Source organism: Poromitra crassiceps, assembly GCF_964638095.1.
Source record: "Poromitra crassiceps genome assembly, contig: HAP1_SCAFFOLD_123, whole genome shotgun sequence".
Lineage (NCBI taxonomy): Eukaryota > Metazoa > Chordata > Actinopteri > Beryciformes > Melamphaidae > Poromitra > Poromitra crassiceps.
This window is the reverse complement of record NW_028152235.1, coordinates 386,946-408,252: the sequence shown is the minus strand read 5'-3', so window position 1 is coordinate 408,252 and position 21,307 is coordinate 386,946. Positions and strand designations below refer to the sequence as shown.

Below are 21,307 nucleotides of genomic sequence, written 5' to 3'. Positions count from 1 at the left end.
GCTCGTGACTGCTCTCTTCCTCTTCTGTGATCCGTGTAGTACACGGCATCTTGGCTCACGTTGATTGCTCCAGTCTTCTGCTCACTCTTCTCACCAAATACTCGTTTGAGCGCTGACTTCATATCAGCAAAAGTGTGCGTACCACACGCAGTTAATGCTAGTTGCTTGTCTTTGACATCAAGGCCGGCTGTATCGAGGAGTTTAAACGCTAAAACAGCGTCGGGCAGAACCATATTAAACTTACGGATCTTGTTGTATTTCTGTTCAAAGTCCGCTATGTATTCGGCCATAGCGACGCCGTCTTTCCTTGACACTCGATCAAACACAGAGTACGCTTCATAAGCCCGGTCTTTCTCTTCTCTCATGAAAACTTTGTCAAGTTCCCGAATCAAAGTGTTCATACCATCATCCTTGTTTAGATCGTCCGCTTGTATTTCTAGAGCAATGTCCCTTGGTCGGCCATCCAACGACAACGCTACAGCCAGTGCTTGTTTTTTCTTGTCGAGGTCCGTCACCCGTCTCCACATTTCCACTTCATTTTTCCAGTTTTCGTACGACTTTCCCTCGTCGAATGTCGGAGGCAGTCTGTAGTTATTAGAGGCAGCCATCCTCTGCTACCATGTTAACTCAATAATGAGACGTTTATTTAATATCAGTTCGTTTACTTTTCCGCTCTCAACAGCATGACAACTTGCCGCTCCCGGCTCACAACATAACACGTCATCACAGCGCGCAGCCAGCACAGCATCATGGGTACCGTAAAGCATAGTATAGAGGTGCCAACAAGTCATGTTAACAGTGCCAGGCTGTTTCGGCCCTCATCAACATAAAATAAAAAATCATCTGGCCACTAGGGGGTTGCACGTACAATCGCGCATGAGCCGGCCGGTGTGCTGTGTCCACTGGAGCAGCACAGAGAGGGGGGAAGACCCTGTGACAGACAGGGGGGGGGAGACCCTGTGACAGACAGGGGGAAGACCCTGTGACAGAGGGGGGGGGGGGAGGGGGGGGAGTCCCTGTGACAGAGAGGGGGGGAAGACCCTGTGACAGAGAGGGGGGGGGGGGACCCTGTGACAGACAGGGGGGAAGACCCTGTGACAGAGGGGGGGGGGGGGGAGTCCCTGTGACAGAGAGGGGGGGAAGACCCTGTGACAGAGAGGGGGGGGGAGACCCTGTGACAGAGAGGGGGGGAGACCCTGTGACAGAGAGGGGGGGGGAGACCCTGTGACAGAGAGGGGGGGGGAGACCCTGTGACAGAGAGGGGGGGAGACCCTGTGACAGAGAGGGGGGAGACCCTGTGACAGAGAGGGGGGGAGACCCTGTGACAGAGAGGAGGGGAGACCCTGTGACAGAGAGGGGGAGGGGGGGGGAGACCCTGTGACAGAGACGGGGGGAGACCCTGTGACAGAGAGGGGGGGAGACCCTGTGACAGAGACGGGGGGAGACCCTGTGACAGAGAGGGGGGGAGACCCTGTGACAGAGAGGGGGGGAAGACCCTGTGACAGAGAGGGGGGGAGACCCTGTGACAGAGAGGGGGGAAGACCCTGTGACAGAGAGGGGGGGAGACCCTGTGACAGAGAGGGGGGAAGACCCTGTGACAGAGAGGGGGGGAGACCCTGTGATGGTTGAATGTGTCGACGGCGAGAGGCTGCTGACCATGTTATTGTCACCGTGCCTCTAGGTAGACATTGTGTCTGCTCATTGTGTTTTATACCATTGGAATATATAAAGTTTATGAGGTCTATTTTCAAAGTTCAAGAGTATATCAGTTCAGTTGTTTACTTTCACAGACTAGTCGACTTTCAAAACCACTAGTCAACACTGCATCATAGTCAACTAATCGTTCATCTGTGGTTTTAGGAATAAACAATATAAATAAATAAATAGAACATAGATTTAATTGAACAATACTTTTCTTACGTTATGCCATGTTAAAGAAACCACCAAATTGAAGGTATTTAGAGAGGGAAAGACTGCCCTCGATGTTGTTACTGCAGTCAAACAGTTGGTATCTTTAGACAAGTCGCGGGGGTTTAGCGGCTCATTTGTAAGCAGCCTCTCAGAGCCAATCAGGACTCTGCTATTTCACATACCCTTCTATAGAGCCAATCAGGACTCTGCTATTTCACATACCCTTCTATAGAGCCAATCAGGACTCTGCTATTTCACATACCCTTCTATAGAGCCAATCAGGACTCTGCTATTTCACATACCCTTCTATAGAGCCAATCAGGACTCTGCTATTTCACATACCCTTCTATAGAGCCAATCAGGACTCTGCTATTTCACATACCCTTCTATAGAGCCAATCAGGACTGCTATTTCACATACCTTTCTATAGGTTTGTCCCGCCTACATTAGTTAACCCTTTGGCTGTTTTTGAGACCATGATGAGAATTGATCGTTTTCATTGGGTGGGGGAAAAAGAGATATCTGGCGTGACTAGTCAACTACCTTTTGGGAGTAGTCCACTACTAAAATGCAGTAGTCGTCGTGAATGCCCTGCCTAGGCCGTGGACCCCCATCTGATGAGAGTTTGTCTAACTCAAACACAAATCTGAGAATAGTTTTATCACATGCAATTTTGTCCAGATTTTTCCACAACTGTATTTTAGGCAGAAAGATAACAGTGAAACTATGATCAAAATATTCATCCTTATACATTCTTATATGGTGAAGTTTAACATGTAAACTTGACTAAAGGACCCCTGGTCGTCCCTCGACCCCACCTTGAGAACCACTGCTATACAGTGTGTACTCGGTGTGAGCAGAAACTAGTTCTGTTCTCTAATGTTCTGTTCTATTCTGTTCTCTAATGTTCTGTTCTATCTGTTCTGTTCTGTTCTCTAATGTTCTGTTCTCTTCTGTTTGCTCAGGATACCTAAAGAAGCACCATTCCACCCTGTTCCGTCCGCCTCTCCCGCTACACAAGCTGCACTCCATCCAGAGAATTGGTTTTGGAACGAATAACAAAATCTTTGTGGAGTTTGACTCCCCGTGGTGGGATGCTGACTGTGAAGTCATTTACCTGGTGTGGGAGGACGAGGTGTGTAGTGTGGCCGGACGGTAAGATGCATCTCTAGTATGCATGTTCAAATCTGATTTCTCCCCTGGCTAAAATACAGACTGCCGCACAGTGCACACACACACACACACACACACACACACACATACACACACACACATGCACACACACACACACACACGCACATTTGAACTATCTGTTTCATCTCTTATCTCTGTCCAGGAGAATATGGTGGACCAGGTGTCAGATATACAGAGATCCTGGATAAAGAAGATGTTTGGCTTCACTGTTCTCAAACCCTCTGAAAGGTCAGGAACCACAAGAGACTCTGATGCCTCCCTCGCTTGTTTCTGTTCTATTTCCAGAAAAATATCAAACAAAATGAATGCATAGATAAGAGTTACGGAGTCAAACCTCTGCTGTGCGGGGGCACCCACGAGCTACAAGTTGTCCTGCCAGTGAAGCGGCTGGCGACTGCACATGTATCGGAGGAAGCATGTGCTAGTCTACAACTCTCCCCAGATTGGCAGACCGGTTGGAGCAATGATCGAGACAGCTTGGCAGGGGGAATTGGCCTAGTACAATGTGGGGGGGGGATTACGTTGTGCAACTCCTCATCTTATTATTGATGTCTGCACTCAGGTACGGCCACGTTCTCTGTGGCTGGATCGCTGGTCACGAGTCAGAGTATATGGAGACGCTGCCTGAACAGGAAGTCACACTCGCAGTCACGCAGCTCATCCGAAGATTCACAGGTGAGTCGAAAACCCTTCTGTGTAAAAAAAACAACAACAAAAACGTGTCCTGGTCGCTGCACTAGCGCCTCCTCTGGTCGGTCGGGGCGTCTGTTCGGTGCGGAAGGGAACTGGTGGCAATAGCGTGATCCTCCCACGCGCTACGTCCTGCTGGTGAAGCTGCCCGCCATCAGGTGAAAAGAAGCGGGTGGCAACTGCATGTATCGGAGGAATTATGTGTGTATGTCTACGGCCTAGCCTGGGTAAACCCAGCCCCCACGTGACCTGCTCTCAGACCTGCTCTCAGTCCCTAGTGACTGAGAACCAGAGGTCTGAGAGCAGGTCACGTGGGGGCTGGGTTTACCCAGGCTATCTACGGCCCTCATCAGATCGGCAGAGGCGGTAGTGCCCGGGGCAGCAGGGGGAAGGGGGGGGGACGATACTCAGTGACAGCACATTGCTTGACAGAATCTATCCACCTTATTTTTGAATGCCCCATTGTAAAAGATAATTGTGGGAACAAGGTCCGGTTTAACGTGACTTATTGTTGCAGCTTGCCATTTCCTTTGTTATACTCGGCCGCAGACCCAAATTATAAACCGGAAACTGGAGTCCGTTATAAATATAGTCACGTTATAAACAACTAACCAACGCTGGGGGTCCGTATGGAAACAGTGTTACTCGAAATGGTTAAAAGTTAAATCAATTTGGTCATTCAGTGGTGTTTTACTGCCATGTAAAGGAACTATTACGCATTAGCCACAGTAGCCGACTACCCACAATGCATTACGTTATCCCAGCACCCGAACGACACGGCTGTAGAGCAGAATGGCTCTGCTGTAAAATCCTCACAGACATTCTTTTTGTCAAGTTAAAACCATAGACTGTAAAACAGTCTATTACACCGGAAGCGGAAGAAGCACCCATCAGGCATCATGGCAGCTAGAAGTAAGGTGGATAGGATCCTTCCATGTTCTAGTGATGTTTCTGAGCCTTGATCTTTGAAGCATTGTCACCTGTCAGACACCTGTTGTTGTAAAGTAACTGTGTGTGTTTAGGAAACCCCACCATCACACCGAGGAGAATCCTGCGCTCCCAGTGGTTTCACGACCCCTGGACCTGTGGATCCTACAGCTACCCAGGAAGAGGCTGTTCAGCGCAGGACCTGGACAACTTGAGGGAACCTCTGCCTGCAAAGGGTGCACCTTCTCAGGTACACACACTCACGCACTAGGGCTTTCACATTGCACTAGGCCTACTCCACCTGTTTGAACAAGTCACTTGCACTAGGCCTACTCCACCTGTTTGAACAAGTCACTTGCACTAGGCCTACTCCACCTGTTTGAACAAGTCACTTGCACTAGGCCTACTCCACCTGTTTGAACAAGTCACTTGCACTAGGCCTACTCCACCTGTTTTAACAAGTCACTTTCACTAGGCCTACTCCACCTGTTTTAACAAGTCACTTGCACTAGGCCTACTCCACCTGTTTGAACAAGTCACTTGCACTAGGCCTACTCCACCTGTTTGAACAAGTCACTTGCACTAGGCCTACTCCACCTGTTTTAACAAGTCACTTGCACTAGGCCTACTCCACCTGTTTGAACAAGTCACTTGCACTAGGCCTACTCCACCTGTTTGAACAAGTCACTTGCACTAGGCCTACTCCACCTGTTTTAACAAGTCACTTTCACTAGGCCTACTCCACCTGTTTTAACAAGTCACTTGCACTAGGCCTACTCCACCTGTTTGAACAAGTCACTTGCACTAGGCCTACTCCACCTGTTTGAACAAGTCACTTGCACTAGGCCTACTCCACCTGTTTGAACAAGTCACTTGCACTAGGCCTACTCCACCTGTTTGAACAAGTCACTTTCACTAGGCCTACTCCACCTGTTATTTTTAGGCAATATCTGCAAACAGTCGTCATAAGCAACCTGAAGCTTGTGGATGCATGCTTTTTTTAAATTCACCCACAAGGGGGCAGTATGTATATATATATATATATATGCAGTGAGCTCTGAAGAGATTAATCTTATCAAGGTCTGAACATAAATAGAATTTCCTTAAGGTGTTAGCTTGTGCATATAACATATGGCGCTGTCTGTACTTGTCATCATCATCAGATATTTGATCTGTAATAAAGTGACCCAGATATTTTGTTTAGTCACAAACAGATAGAACAAAGTGAGGCCCCTGTCCCCTTTTGACTGACTGCTTGCTGTATCCCAGCAGGCTTTGCAGGTGTTGTTTCTTTTGACTGACTGCTTGCTGTATCCCAGCAGGCCTTGCAGGTGTTGTTTCTTTTGACTGACTGCTTGCTGACTGCTTGCTGTATCCCAGCAGGCCTTGCAGGTGTTGTTTGCCGGAGAGGCGACTCACTCCTGCTACTTCTCCACCGTCCACGGAGCCCTGCTGTCCGGCTGGAGGGAGGCTGACCGTCTGCTGGCTCACTACGCCTCCATCAGTCCCTCCGGACCATGCAAATCCAAGCTTTAAAAACAGCAATGCATCTTGTACTAAAGAGATTTTTTATTTTTTGCCAAATTGTGCCAAATTGATTCTCACCGAATCTATGAAGGTTTTCAATGATGAAAGATGTCGAAATAATTTCTGTCAAATTGATTTTTAAAATGCACTCGTATTACATTTAAAGCACTTTATTTCTTACCTGTTATAAGATACAGCACATGAATATCAAGATTAAATGTAATACATTCTTAATACTTTACACTTGACAAATACTTGTTTTTTCTCATTGTAATACCAAATTCTATGCTCTGTGTGTGTGTGTGTGTGTGTGTGTGGCCGAACCTGAAATTGTTGATATAAAGTTAATCTAAACTATATCCATGGGCCATGTTGTCTGTTTAGTCTTGAATGAATACATGAATTATGCATATATATACATATATCAGCAATAATAAAAGGAGAAATCCATCGTAGAAGAGGAAGAGTTTGAGCAGTTTGAGTTCAGGTCCGTTCTCTCAGGGTTGATGAAAGGCATTCTGGGAAATGTAGGAAATTGCTAACTGAAGTAGAAGTAGACAAGGCAAGACAAGAAAAAATGGGTTCACGAAAAAATTTATTATACAACTTACAACTATATACACAACTATACAACACAAAATAACTCCTGGAATGTATTGAATGTCACAGATTGATGATATGTACAACTGTTGTCAGAGTTTCTCATGGTAACTCAGATCCCACTGAGTCCATTTGGGTCCCATCAGGTTTTCTTCAGTAACATCAACATCGAATTATTTGCACAGTTAAGATCTTTTTATACAAGAGATTGTGTTCCTGATCTGCTTCTACATTAATAACAAACATATAAAAAATAAGAAAAGGGCCAAGGCACCTCTTCTGATCTGAATTTGTTGAAAACTCCAACATGTAGGCAATATGCTTTTATCAGTGTCATCACTTCGCAGTCATATTTATTAGTTTCCTGTTAGCAAGGATGTGGAGACATCTTGCTGTTAACAATCAGAAAACGAACAAACAAATATTTTATTCTATTCTATTAGAAAGGGAAACCACCTCAAACTATTGAATTAAAAGAGAGCGAGGTACCAGTGATTATTTTTGAATTGACTCCATTTTTATTTTTGTATCCATATTGCTTTCTTTTGTGGCTTATTTTTCTTTCTTATTCTTTATTAGTATTTTATTATTATTCTCTTTGTCATTGTAAATTATACTTATTATGGTTATCTCCTATCTCCAACACTCTTGGTTTCTGATTGAAGAAGATTACTCAATTTCCTTGGAACATACATTATATAGTATATACGGTAAGTGATGACCATGATGGAGATATTGCCTACACATTCACATGGACAAATTCAATATGAATGAGCAATAAAGGCTTTTTAACTTCTTATTCTTTCATTCTTTCTTTTAATTATTATTACAGACTAGTTGATCTGGTTGTTTCCATACTTTTTGTATGTTTTTTTTTATATTCCCTTTAAAGAACATTCTCTTTTTAATATGAATTCCCACTGAAGTGCTTTTTTCGGAGTTCTACGTTTTGCACAAAAGCAAAAGTTTGTCATCCTCTTATAGCTAAGAGATCAACTAGAATGCTTGCACAAAGAAAGATATAGCCCCGTCATGTTTCCAGTCTCACACATTGTGTTCACTGCCTCTTTCCTGTGTGAAGTGGGGTTCCAAAAACCACAACAAACCCCTAGCTCAGCTCTAGTGTGGGTGACACCAACCAACATAACTGCATAATTACAGCCCACATAACAGACATTGGTTTGTCATGGGATGTTTAGTCTGTCAGCTGAAAGGAAGTTAGACATTAATGGGAAGATCAACTTGGTTTACCTGATGTCTTTATATCAGCTTGTGATGATAATTTGAGCATAAATGCTCCAAAAGGCCTCTCTGATTGGTGTATTATGAAACTGCATCTGAAAAACCGAGGTCTTATGTCATTGCCTATAATGTTTTTACGGACGAGTTGAGAATAAGACTGTTTAGCTGAATGTCAGAATAACCTCAATGGTGATAAGGATGAAGATCATCCACTCTAACCTCAAGCTGTGCTTCTCACTCAGGTGGCTCCTCATGAGGTCTGTCAACTGTGTGCAATGTTCCAGCTTCTCGTTCATAACATTGACTCTGCGGTTGATGCTGAGGAACTGGCAGGTCTTGTCATAAAGCTTTTCCAGGTTTTCTCGGTCCCAGTAGAAATCAGGTGTGATGATGAGCAGGTCCGACCTCAGGTTTATACAGTGTCTCAGTGCAAAGAGCACTTCTTCCCTGAAGAAGAACATGAGGGCATCGTCGTCTGGTTTCGCTGCCATCTCTGTCAATATCACCAGCGCATTTGAGGCACCTCTAGGTAAATCCACTTCATGGAAACCATGGTTGATCAAGTCATGGCAAAGCGTTGGCAAATGATACTGATCTGCTGTTGCAAAGGCAATACACTGCATCATATCCTTGTCCTCATCCTGGGAAGGCTGGTTGGTTTTGGATGGTTGTTTCGTTCTCGGCCCTTTGGGAACCCTCTTTCCAGGAATTGTCACTGGTTTCAAACTGGATTTTAAAACTGAACCCTCTTTCCAGGAATTGTCACTGGTTTCAAACTGGATTTTAAAACTGAACCCTCTTTCCAGGAATTGTCACTGGTTTCAAACTGGATTTTAAAACTGAACCCTCTTTCCAGGAATTGTCACTGGTTTCAAACTGGATTTTAAAACTGAATCCTCTTTCCAGGAATTGTCACTGGTTTCAAACTGGATTTTAAAACTGAATCCTCTTTCCAGGAATTGTCACTGGTTTCAAACTGGATTTTAAAACTGAATCCTCTTTCCAGGAATTGTCACTGGTTTCAAACTGGATTTTAAAACGGAATCCTCTTTCCAGGAATTGTCACTGGTTTCAAACTGGATTTTAAAACTGAATCCTCTTTCCAGGAATTGTCACTGGTTTCAAACTGGATTTTAAAACTGAACCCTCTTTCCAGGAATTGTCACTGGTTTCAAACTGGATTTTAAAACTGATTTGACGAGGTTTGTTGAATACGGGCGCTCTTGTCTACTCCTACAGCTAGTCTGCACCAAAGGGTCAGCCAAGGAGCTTCTGAAACGTCTTAACCCATAGTAACAGCTCCTTGGACACATCCTTGAGGCAGGCCAGGTGGAAAGAGTCCTAGGTTGGGATTCATACGCGTGTCCCTGAGTAGGATGGGAGAGGCTGGCCGAGGCAAACAGGCAGACCTGCCTCCTGTCCACTGGCCGCTGAACTCCCAGTCTGAACCACAAGGTCCGGAGAAGCATCTTCATTGTCCTCGTGTTGTCCTCGTGTTGCAGCGGCAATAAGTATGGTCACTTGCAACCCTGTTGTCCATCATGTCAACTGAACTGGCATTTCTTGCTCGCTTGGGCATTAAGCCCAAGACAGCAATAAATGCCAATTGAGTGACTTCTTGCTTGGGAGCTGGAGAGTCACTTTCTTCCACGCGTTTCCTTTCAATCAAGGAAACGTTTCCTTTCAATCAATCCTGATTCTGATGCGTGCACTTTTTCTCACAGCTGGAGCAGGGGCAATGGTCCGTGTGGCAATGGTCCGGGCAATGGTCCGCAATGGTCCACAGGTCACAACTTCCTCAGCCTCCGCTTCTGGAATAAAGATATAAGAATAAAGATTATTTCTCTTTCAAACAGTGTCGTAGATCTAATATGAGCAAAACTTATTAAAAAAAATTCACAGCTATGTTCATTTCCAAAGGTTTGTGGAAATGGACAATTTCCATAACTCTTCCAGGCTTGGAAAACACAGGAAGCTGGAATCCTCTTCAGTGTATTTTCCCGACCCCGCCGATTTCCCCCCCATTTTCTCCCAAACTGTACTTGGCCAATTTCCCCCTGCTGCTGCCCCCTCTGCCGATCTGGGGAGAGCCGTAGAGTAGCACCGTGCTTCCTGCGACACATGCACAGTTGCCAGCCGCTTCTTTTCAACCCGACCTTTCACTCAGACAGTAGATCAGCCCCCACGGTTCGGAACGTGGTTCGGAACGTCCCTTTTTGTTGTATTTAACGTTTAACGCTAGTGTATGAGAACCCCTGCAGCGCAGCCAGACACAGACATCGCACGCAGAGCAGCACACAACACCCAGACAGACCCAGACAGCAGGACAGGATTGACAAACGCAAGCCAGAATATCCGATGCCCACCAGCAGCAAATCAAGACCAGCAAGAAGCTGCAACCAGCAGCACACGCAGGGGCCAGCGCTGCTGGTTGCAGCTAAAAATATTATTCTGCCAAACAAAATTCCCTGGCCTTCACTGTTTTATTGAAGGAAATTATTTTTGAGGTGTGACTACATTAGAAAAGATTAGCTTCAGAGTCAGTGATGTGCTTGAAATGTTTAATTTCACAAAAGGCTCATTATCTCAGCTTCTAGAAAAAAATTGCTGTTTTGGGGTAAATCAAGCTATCTTCTCCGGCTCATAACTAAAGAACGGAAAATGGGATCAATAAACTTTTTTTTGCAGATGATAGAATAGAGTCTCATCGTTCTTTGTGCGTGTTCAGTGTTTACATAGTAATATCACATAGAGATGCTGCGATCCGATCATGTGATCGGATATCGGCGCGATATCAGCCAAAAAACATGGATCGGATCGGATCGGATTCCAGCGAAAATGACCGATCCAAGGCTCCGATATAAGCACTCCATTCCATAATCTGCTCCAGGATTTCTATCCAGCATGCAGCAGCAGCAGCAGCAGCACACAGAGGCCGCCGCGTTGAGCCTAGGATGGCCAGGGCCAAAACGTCAGACACACCCGTCCTTAACCTATGTGCGATTCGAAATCACGCGTCCGCACCATAGACTGGCAAACATGGCCGCCCCCAGTGTGGCTGTCTGACAGTTTCAAATTATAACAAAACAACCACTATTGCAATTTGCAATACATGTCCCGCAAGGTTTCTGAGATTAGGGGAAAGTCTGAGCTGGCGTTACGCTAAACCAAACGTGGGGATGAGGCAGCGGATTTGTTTTGGCGTTAATGTTAGCTGTTGTGATGATGGCTAACGGGGCTAACGTTAGCTAGCTGGTTATCTAGTTGCAGGGCAGCGCTCCACAAGCTTGTTGTGACCAAAACCCCCGCATTTCATACTCCCAGAGCTGGCGTAAACCATAGAGAACCTCATGCATTAGCCTACTCAAAATGAAACGTCCAGGGTTTGTGTCTCCAAAATCAACTAACGTTAACGTTACATGCAAGCTAACGTAGCTAGCTGCGGAGCACTCGATCTATAAGGAAAACGAATGCGCACATAGCCTACATAATTGTCAACATCACATACATGTATTTTCTTTAATCTAGACTACAGGCATCATTTTTCAGTCAAAAGTGAAACGACACAGATATGATGGCGTATAGTGAGGCTTTCCATGCCTCACTATAGAACTGGCCCCATGCAAAATTCAGACCGCTGTGATACACTTTACTAAAAAAAAATATTATATCACAATAGTGATGTCAGATTTGCTTAGGTCAGAGCTATGGAATTTTAAATCATCCATCTTTGCTCACAACATTTGCCCTTTCTTTCTTCTTCTTTTTTACCCCAGGTGTGCATAAAATACAGGTTAAGAACTTATGGAAAAGTCATGGAAATGAATTAGATGAACTAAATCGTTTACATACTATATTACCAAAGCACACACATACATACATACCTAACCCTAAAAATGTTTGTTGCCTGCTAGCTATCAGACAGCATAGAGAGACTTAAATATGTGCTGTATCGGTATCGGATCGAAATCGGTATCGAATCGGGTATCGAAATTTGATCGGAATCGGATCGGTTTTGAGCTAAAATATCGAAATCGGATCGGAATTGAAAAATCTCGATCGCAGCATCTCTAATATCACACAATATTCTGTGGGCCTCGATAAATCACTGAAAACGCTCTGAAACTCTGGCACTGGGAGCGTCCGTTCTCCAAAAGTGGCTGGCACTCAATGAGTTAAGGGAAAAAAAATATTTTTTGAGCTGTGCAGGGCAACAAATGGTTATAAAAAGTATAACGTGATCCGAACCGTGGGTTTTCTGATCCGTGCCAGCCCTATTGCTGTGAAATATATATATATATATATATATATATATATATATAGTTTTTACATATATAGTTTTATAGTTTTTACATACACATTAACCCTGAGGAGTAGCCGGATTGGGCTGATTTTCAGAAATATTGTGATATTTGGGAAATATCACAATTTTGAACATTTAATTTCAGAGGCTGCAGCAGGCTCAGTTTTAAACCCAGAGTGAAGTTTCTGGTATCATATGAAACTAGAAGACCTAAGGAATCGAATTTGCCAACCATGTCATGCTAGTTTGTCAGGAAGGTGGCTAAATAACACTCCAAATTTAGGCAAAATTTTGGCGAGGGAAAAAAAACATTTTCAAATGGGTCCTCTTTTTCGCAGGTGTGTGTGGCAGGAGGGGGCTTTAACTAGCCAAAATGCTTTTCTGCTGCCGTTTGTCTCCTGTATGCAAAACCATCGCCTGGCACGTTTTAATCCTATTTGTTTATGTGATTGACTAATTGTCATGACTTGTTAGCCAGCCAGCTAGCTGCAGGCTAATGTTACAGGCGGTCCCTGTCTTTTTCCACCTTGAATATAATTTTTTCATATTCGATACTTTTTATTTATATTCAAATATATATTTGAATATCCGTCCTTGTTGGTAATACTGACGTAGGACTCAGTTTCCCAGAATGCCCCGCTCCCTACCTTCTCTGAGTCTCTTGCGGCGGCGGTCGATGGAGGCAACCTCTGACTTCAAGCTCATGTAGCTCTTCCTGGTCTCCTGCAACTTGTCCTGCAGGAAGGAGATCCGCTCCGTGCTCGACATGCTGTCCAGAGAGTCTGGAAAGAGAGAGAGGTGTTTTTTATTCTTTATTTCAGATTCATCACTGCCTCAGCAGCGACTATTCTTCCTGGGGTCTGTAGGGGGTATGGAGAGAGAGAGAGAGGTGTCTGTCCCCCCCCCAATATTTTATCTATATACTTTTTTTTAGTAGAGTGCACGAACAAGACAAACAAACAGGTTCAGACACAGGAAAATAAAAGAAAGGAATGGAAAAAAACGTACATACATCATCAACATTACAGCGCAGTGCTACCAGCCACATCAAGTGCTGGAGACAGAGGTGTTAACACGGGTTACAACTCTGTACTCCACATTCTTGGCTAATTTCCACCACATAGTACTGCATAGTATGGCTCGTCTCAACTCAGGAATCAAAATTGTACCAACCCTGTCATGTTAGTTTGTCAGGAAGGCAGCTAAATAACACTCCAAAGTTCAGCTACATTTTGGCGAGGGAAAAAGAAAACATTTTCAAAGGGGTCCTCTTTTTCACAGCCTAATGTTGGCAGGTGTGTGTGTCCGTTTGGAAGCAGCTAGTAGCCTTATATTGTCATTTAGCCTTTCTGCTGCTATTGCATGGTTCAATCAGCTAATTGTATTTTATTGGGGGGCGGAAATTTGTGAGAGAAAATTTGTCTTCCAACAACCTACCTTTTGCCATGTCAGCTTGGGGGACATTCTCCATATCAACTGATGGTCCATCTTCCAACGGGGGCTGAGCTGGGCTCTCAGACAACGCTGCACCGTTGGGAGAAGACGTCTTCACTTTTGGGCACATCTTCCCAAGTGATTGTTCGAATTCCTATGGAGATCACAATCCATTAAAATAAATAAATAAATAAATAAATACAAGATGCATTACAATTACAATGTGAGATGTAAAACGCAACAACGCTCCTTCATAATCTTACCTCTATCAGGCTTCGACGTGCAGTGGCCCATTTGCGTAATGGAGAGTCAGGAGGCAGACGTTTGTCAAAAACCTCTGGGCTCATGCCTCCAAATGAAACCCGCTTCTTCTTCAGTTCGCTGAGGTGACTTCCAAATGAAACCCGCTTTTTGCCAGTTGGGGTTTTCCTGTCAGCCAACGGGGGCTGAGCTGGGCTCTCACACAACGCTGCACCCAGAGAAGGGGTCTTCACTTTTGGGGACATCTTCCCAGGTGAAGACATCTTTGTTGTGGAGCTGCTGGAGGCTGGAGCTGCAGGCTCTTCAAACCTGAAATCACAATGAACAACAAAATGTTAATGGTTCTCAGTCACATTTAGTGTTCAAATGTGTTCTGTATCTGGATATACGCTATAATGATTGATATAGCATATTATCCAATCACTTGCTTTGCATTTACACCTGTATTTACATGTGTTAATGTCTGGAATCCACGTACACACACATACACACACGCACACACACGCACGCACGCAAGCATACACACGCACACACACACACACACACACACACACACACGCATGCACGCAGACACACACACATACACACACGTACACACACACACGCGCACACACACGCACACACACACAGGCACACACATGCGCGCACACGCACGTTTGACACAACACACACATATACAAGTGTATATAAACACATATAGGCTAGGCCTATTCTATGTATTACACTGTATTTCTTTGCTATTCTTCTACATACAATTGTATTGGCTGTTTCTCCTACTAGACAGGACAGGACTAGACTAGACACTTTGAAAGTGAAACACAACTGCTGCTACAACTCCATTAAACTTTCAAACTTGTGTGTGTAACGCTACATACATGGCACAACAATCAAACATTCTCCAACATGTCTGACAACATTCATGTTGGCAGTTGCTGGAGAATGTTTGATTGGTGCGCCATGGGCTCAACATGGACAAACGATTCAACATGTTGAATCTGACCCAACATCTCCAAACAAGGACACACAGCCCCATGTCACACCAAACAAACATCTTGATAATTAACGTTCTGTAACGAACATTATAACTGTAGCCGAGTGTTCGGGTCTGGCTATTAGCCTACTTGACACTTTGTTAACAAAACAGAGAGAGAGGCTGTAACGTTAACAAACGCTGGTCTTTGCACACAGTCCGATTGTTTTCATATGCGTGTTTTTTAATCCGTCATCTGAAAACACAGAAGGGTCCCAGCTCGCAAAAATCTGTTGACTGATGCAAAAAACGCAGAAAATCGAACCTCGTCCGAAAATGACGGACGTAATTGTCGGACTCGGTGTGTCAATGATGACACAAATGAGGTCATATTCTTTTTTTTTTCGTGCGTCAATTTCGGAAGAAAATACGGACTTGGTGCCTCAGAGAGACGACGCGACAATGTCGTCGAACAGATGCTTCACAGTTCCCCCAACACAACACACAACTCTCTGACACATACAGTTAGGCTAACTGAGCTAACCGCTAACCATTACTGGAATTACGCAGATTAAAGGCCCATATTCTGCACGATGAACGTTATAAGGAAACTGAGCTAACCACTCAACCATTACTTAAATTACACACATAAAGACCCTTGCTAACTAGCTAGCAAACATTTGTGATTTTACCTGTCGATGTAAACAGTCTGCTCGTCAACAGAATCCACCATGATCATCGCAATCTGCTGCTCTGCTATTTCGTTCTTCACGACACGGAGATGCTCTTCTGTCGGACGTCTACTGCGGTGAAGGACCAAACAGCAACTGCCAGTGCTTAACTCTGAGTGACGTGACGTGAGTTCAGGAGTTCAAATCGACCTCCAATCAGGTAACGCCCCTACACGCATTCATCACGTGACACACACGTATGCGCATGCGCACACGTCCCGCACACATACCTTCGCAGTAGGCGATCTTTTTTTTTGGATGATGGCGAAGGCATAACCCGCCCCTCTCTGCCTCTGATTGGCCTAGCGTCAAACTTCCATCCAAACCATTCGCTTGGCTATCCTGCATGACTTCTCTTTCTACAGTCTGTGGTCAGACCGTCAAACTCAGTGGGTCAGACAGACATACAGCAGTTACGCTTGCTAGGCTGCATGAAAGATGCCAGTGTGTTTATGTTTTTAATATACTGTGGCGACTCTGGGTTTAGGTAGGAACTGATGTGGAGGGTGGTTCCTGGGGGGAAGGGGATGAGTGCGGAAACTTCCTCTTCCTGTCGGGTCTGCGCATGCCTGCGTGGGTCTGGATAAGCTAGGAAGCCGGTAGCTAACTAGAGCGTGACAACCGCCGAGAGTTGTAGTGTTAACTGTGAATAAAAAGCCTGTACCGAAGCTGTTGCCTCCTCTCTTCCTCACGTAACGGTCCCGGGAGCGGATCGCTTCAATACGGTAGTCATATATCTATGGTTTATAACGCTACTCTTGGCAGTGCACGTATGTAGCAGATATAGACAGACAATTGATCAAGGGTGATATAAAACAGGGTTATTTACAGGGAACTAGCAACGCAAGCGTAACTGCTGTCTGTCTGAAGCCCCTGGCATATAACGCTAGCTGCTGACAGGTCTGGTAACGTTTCCACTCATAGTCAAAGCACAGAGCACCGAGTCTGTTTGGTGAGTTGGCGTCCTCGTGTTCTTGGCGTGAACCTGCGGCCCGTGACAACATGTAAGTAGTTTGAACTGTGTATGTGATGTGAATGCTGTTTTTAGTTGCGTTGGGAGGTGCAATGTAAAAATGTGTCTTGTCCAGTGTTGGGCAAGTTACGTTATAGTGGCGCATTGGCTGCCAGTGCGAGGAGTAGGACAGCCAGCGCTGTGTGTGTGTGTTATTATGTGCCTTAAATGTATCTTTATTGTGTCATGCTGGGGGCTGTTGCAATCATACAATGTATTTTAATATATTTCTCTGTGTTGCTGGTAGGCTGCTGTCTCTGCTGTCAACCAGACCGAGCAGCAGGTAGGCTTCTGTCCAGACCGAGCAGCAGGTAGTTTCTGCTGTCAACCAGACCGAGCAGCAGGTAGGCTTCTGTCCAGACCGAGCAGCAGGTAGTTTCTGCTGTCAACCAGACTGAGCAGCAGGTAGGCTTCTGTCCAGACCGAGCAGCAGGTAGTTTCTGCTGTCAACCAGACCGAGCAGCAGGTAGGCTTCTGTCCAGACCGAGCAGCAAGTAGGCTTCTGTCCAGACCGAGCAGCAGGTAGTTCTGCTGTCAACCAGACCGAGCAGCAGGTAGGCTTCTGTCACCCAGCTTGATTATTTTAATTATCCATTAATCTGTCGATTATTTTCTTGCATAATTGATGAGTCGTTTAAACTACAAAATGTCACAAAATGGTGAAAAATGTCAGTCACTTTTTCCCCAAAGCCCAAGATGACATCATCAAATGTCTTTCTTTTGTCCTGACCAACAGTCCACAACCCAAAGATAATCAGTTTACTGTCATATAAGACAAAAAAAACAACAGAAAACATTCACATTTAAGAAGCTGGAACGAGATAATTTTTGTACTTTGTTTTTGAATTAGTCATAACGATTAATCAATTATAAAAATAGTTTGGCAATTATTAACTACTCAATGAATTGACTAAAATGAAAGGGAGCTGTCACACATAAGGTCCCTCCCTCCACCCTCTCCTTTTCTTCTAATTATTCTATATGATGGAAGGCAGATTTAGGGGATCCACCACCTGCACCTTTAAATATGAATCATGTAGATATACTATTTTAATATTGATGTTGCATTTATGATCCGCTGTATTTGTTGTGTAATCTGTAATCATGTCTACTTGTCACCTCCTCCCTCTTCCTCCAGCCTGGGCTGCATTAGTCTTCATTGTTGGGAGGCTATTTAAAAAGACAAAATGTCCTTGTTCTTTATGACTGGGATGAAGATGCACCCTGCGTTGAAACGTCAGTCAATAAAAACGTGTCTACACTTGATCCGTGTGCTCCAGTATCTTTGGATGTTATCTGAAGCCTCTCCTCTAAGATTGCCCTCTCCTGAGAGCCTGCTGGGCTGCTTGGGTGGAAGTGCGCCTAACCTCATCCTGCAAGTGTGAATTCTGTTTATGTTTGAGTCACAATTTTACAAAATACTATAATTTGTATGCATCTCCATCTGGGCCCTTACATTACATTACATTACATCATTTGGCAGACGTTTTTATCCAAAGCGACTTACAATAACACATTTTTGTCAGCAATAGAGCAATCAACTATGCAACACAGTCTATGACAACTACATGGTAGCATGGAGGGGGGTGTTTCCAGGACGCTGGATTACACCGTTAAGCCTTCTTGAGGTGTCGTGGGCCTAACTTAACGAAACGTCGGTGAAGGAAGGTGCCCACTTGAAAACCCCAATGACATGCTTCATACTGCTGTTGGCTAGGGTAGGTAACTGGTGATTTGTGTCTTGTTTATTAGTTTGTTAGCCTGTTAGCTTGTTTTATTCTGGATTGGGCTTCTAAATGTGTTTTTCCTCGGATTTTGGCACAAGGGATAGTAACATCTTGTCCTGTGTATTAATTAATACAACTTCTGAAGGAACAGTGGTACAAGTTTAGTTCAGGTTATTTTTTTATTTATTTTTTTAAGAGAGAAAGAAGTTAGTTCAAGAAGGGCCCAGATGGAGCCTGAAAAGGTGTGTCTTTAGTCTTTTCCGAAAGATCAAGTTCTTGATCTAACTTCTTTCTCTTAAAAAAAAAAAAAAAAAATCCCAAACTAACCTTAACTTGTATCACTCTTCCTTCAGAAGTTGTAGTTGTCATAGACTGTGTTACATAGTTGATTGCTCTATTGCTGACAAAATGTGTTATTGTAAGTTGCTTTGGATAAAAGCGTCTGCCAAATGATGTAATGTAATGTAATGTAATGTAATGTATGGAGATCTTGTAAAATTGTGATGGAGAATTTAAAAGCAGTCTCATCTGTGATTACAGCAGAATAAAATGAAGCTAATATCACAATTCATTTTGCCGGCCCATGATACGTTAAGCTGGCGAGGCAGCTGGATTCACACAAGATCATGAGATCATGTCCCATCCTACCATACAGTCATGTGAAGCAGTTCACTATGTTGCTGTGACCACTTCTTATTGTCCATTTCCATCTCCCCCCGGCCCCTCTTCTCTCAATAGGTTGTGCATCACTTTTTTCTGTCCCCTTCCTGTCTGTCCATCTGTCGTCGCTCCTTGTCAAGCTGCCATGTGTTGGTTCAGCTCAGAGGGCTCCCTCCTGGACTTGGACTTTGTCCCGTGGAGGCGGGTGGTACCAAAGGACCCGGGCTACGAGCGGGACAGGGAGTCGGGCACCTACACCCCTCACCCGGAGAAGGACGGGCAGGTGGGTCACCCTCCTTGCGGTCTTAGTGACCAGTCCTGGCAAGGAGCTGGCCAAGGAGCACAGCGTGAGCGTGGACAACCTGGCAAGCAGGAGAAGCACCAGCTGAGAGTGGGGAGCATAGGCGAAAGCTACAGGTTAGCTTTTCTCTCTCTGCTCTCTTCTCCCTCTCCTCTCCTCTCTTCTCTCTCCTTTCCTCTCCTCATCCCTCTCTTCTCTTGCGATGTTTTATTTTTTAATATACTCTTAAGATTGATTTAAGTTGGTTACCGTAAATTCCGGACTATAAGACGCACCGGTCTATAAGCCGCACCTTCAAAGGTGACTATTTTTTTCTTCTATAAGCCGCACCGGTCTATAAGCCGCGGGTGTTTTGATGTTTAATTACCATATGTAAGGCTTCGTGCACAGAGGGGATTGTCGGGAAAGAGATCAGGTCACTAATCCCCAGACAAAATCACACATTGTGGTATTTTTTGTTTTTTTTACAGTGCACACAGTGTCCGCGGTGTGGTGAAAAGAGGGCAAGAGAGGAAATTAAAACAGAAGTGGATTTATAGTTAGAAAGAGTGCTAAAGAAGAGAGAATTCCGTTTTTTATTTTTTTATTTTAGTTACTCACAGTACTATTGACCAGTCCAACTCAAAAGATATTCGGCAGTTTCACTTTGAGCTCTTGTTCCGCCGCTGTCCATCAATGGTTATGACGAGTCTCGCTGGGTACAGTACGCCAAAGCGATATCCATTGACTCGATGATGCTGTTGTATGTTGCGCGTTTCTGTTGCACCAACGCGGAGAGGTCCTGCCGGACGAAAAAGCGCGTACCCTCCCAGGTGAGGGGCTTCTTCCCCGCAGCCTGGAGGATGAGTTGACGGTCGGGCCAGCGGAGTAGGCAGATGAAGATGGCCCTCGGTGGCAGGCCGGGGTCTGGACGTGGCCGAGGCGCCCGGTGTGCCCTGTCCACCTCTGGTGGTTTCTCTCTCTCGCTCTGCTCTGCTCTGCTCTGCTCTGCTCTGCGCCGCGGCCGGGCTGTCTGCAGCCTGGGGTCCGCTCTGCTGTGCGGGAGAAAGGAGGAGGAGGAGAAACCGCCACCTCCACAGCCAGCCACCTCACACACCCCAACTGTTTAATAGTGCCCGGCTCGCATGCCTCTCGGTCGGCTGGCCGGACAATATGCACCCCGCTGCAGCAGCAGCTTCGGGAGGTTTTCTCACTGTGTTCGGGACTTCGGCTCTAACTCGGCCAGATGGCTGGACACGAGTGAAACTCTTCACGGTTGCATTATTTTCTTTAGTGAGTGAGTGGATGGACTTCTGCACGTTTTCAAACTTGTTTTCAAGCTGCTCAAAACCTCTGAGCGATGTCGGACTTAATCGATAGTGTTTCACGGAGTAAAAGTTTAGCCCAAGCGGTGTATCTCCAGCCTCCAGCAGGTGAGTCATTTCCTCATTCATGGCGTGATTGCTTCGTCTTTTTCTTTCTGCTTACCTGTGTTGTGTTATGTTATGTTATGTTATGTTGTTAAAAGAGGGCAAGAGAGGAAATTAAAACAGAAGTGGATTTATAGTTAGAAAGAGTGCTAAAAAAGAGAGATTTTTTTTTTTTTTTTGGAAAAAATCCATAGATAAGACGCACCGTTATATAAGCCGCAGGGGGCAAAAAAGGCCAAAAAACGGGAAAAAAGCCGCGGCTTATAGTCCGGAATTTACGGTAATTCTGTTTATTGATTGTGGAGCTAGACACATTCTCTTCAAAGTCCTCTGAGACATGTGCTTGTGAATTAGAGCTATACAAATAAAACTGGACTTGACTGCAGGGCCTACAATGACGGCCAGCTG

The 21,307-nt window shown here is 44.9% G+C and overlaps 1 protein-coding gene across 1 annotated transcript; it reads left to right on the top strand.

Annotated features, from left to right (window-relative positions):
• Positions 1-749: 749 nt before the first annotated feature.
• LOC310800851 (peroxisomal N(1)-acetyl-spermine/spermidine oxidase-like) lies at positions 750-6,308 on the top strand (the record flags this gene model as incomplete). The annotated part of the gene is made up of 6 exons (XM_083664748.1): positions 750-753; positions 2,877-3,046; positions 3,248-3,333; positions 3,668-3,780; positions 4,818-4,972; positions 6,106-6,308. The coding sequence occupies 6 exons, from the start codon at positions 750-752 to the stop codon at positions 6,256-6,258; spliced, it is 681 nt and encodes a 226-aa protein (XP_083520874.1). The 3' UTR covers positions 6,259-6,308.
• Positions 6,309-21,307: the final 14,999 nt, after the last annotated feature.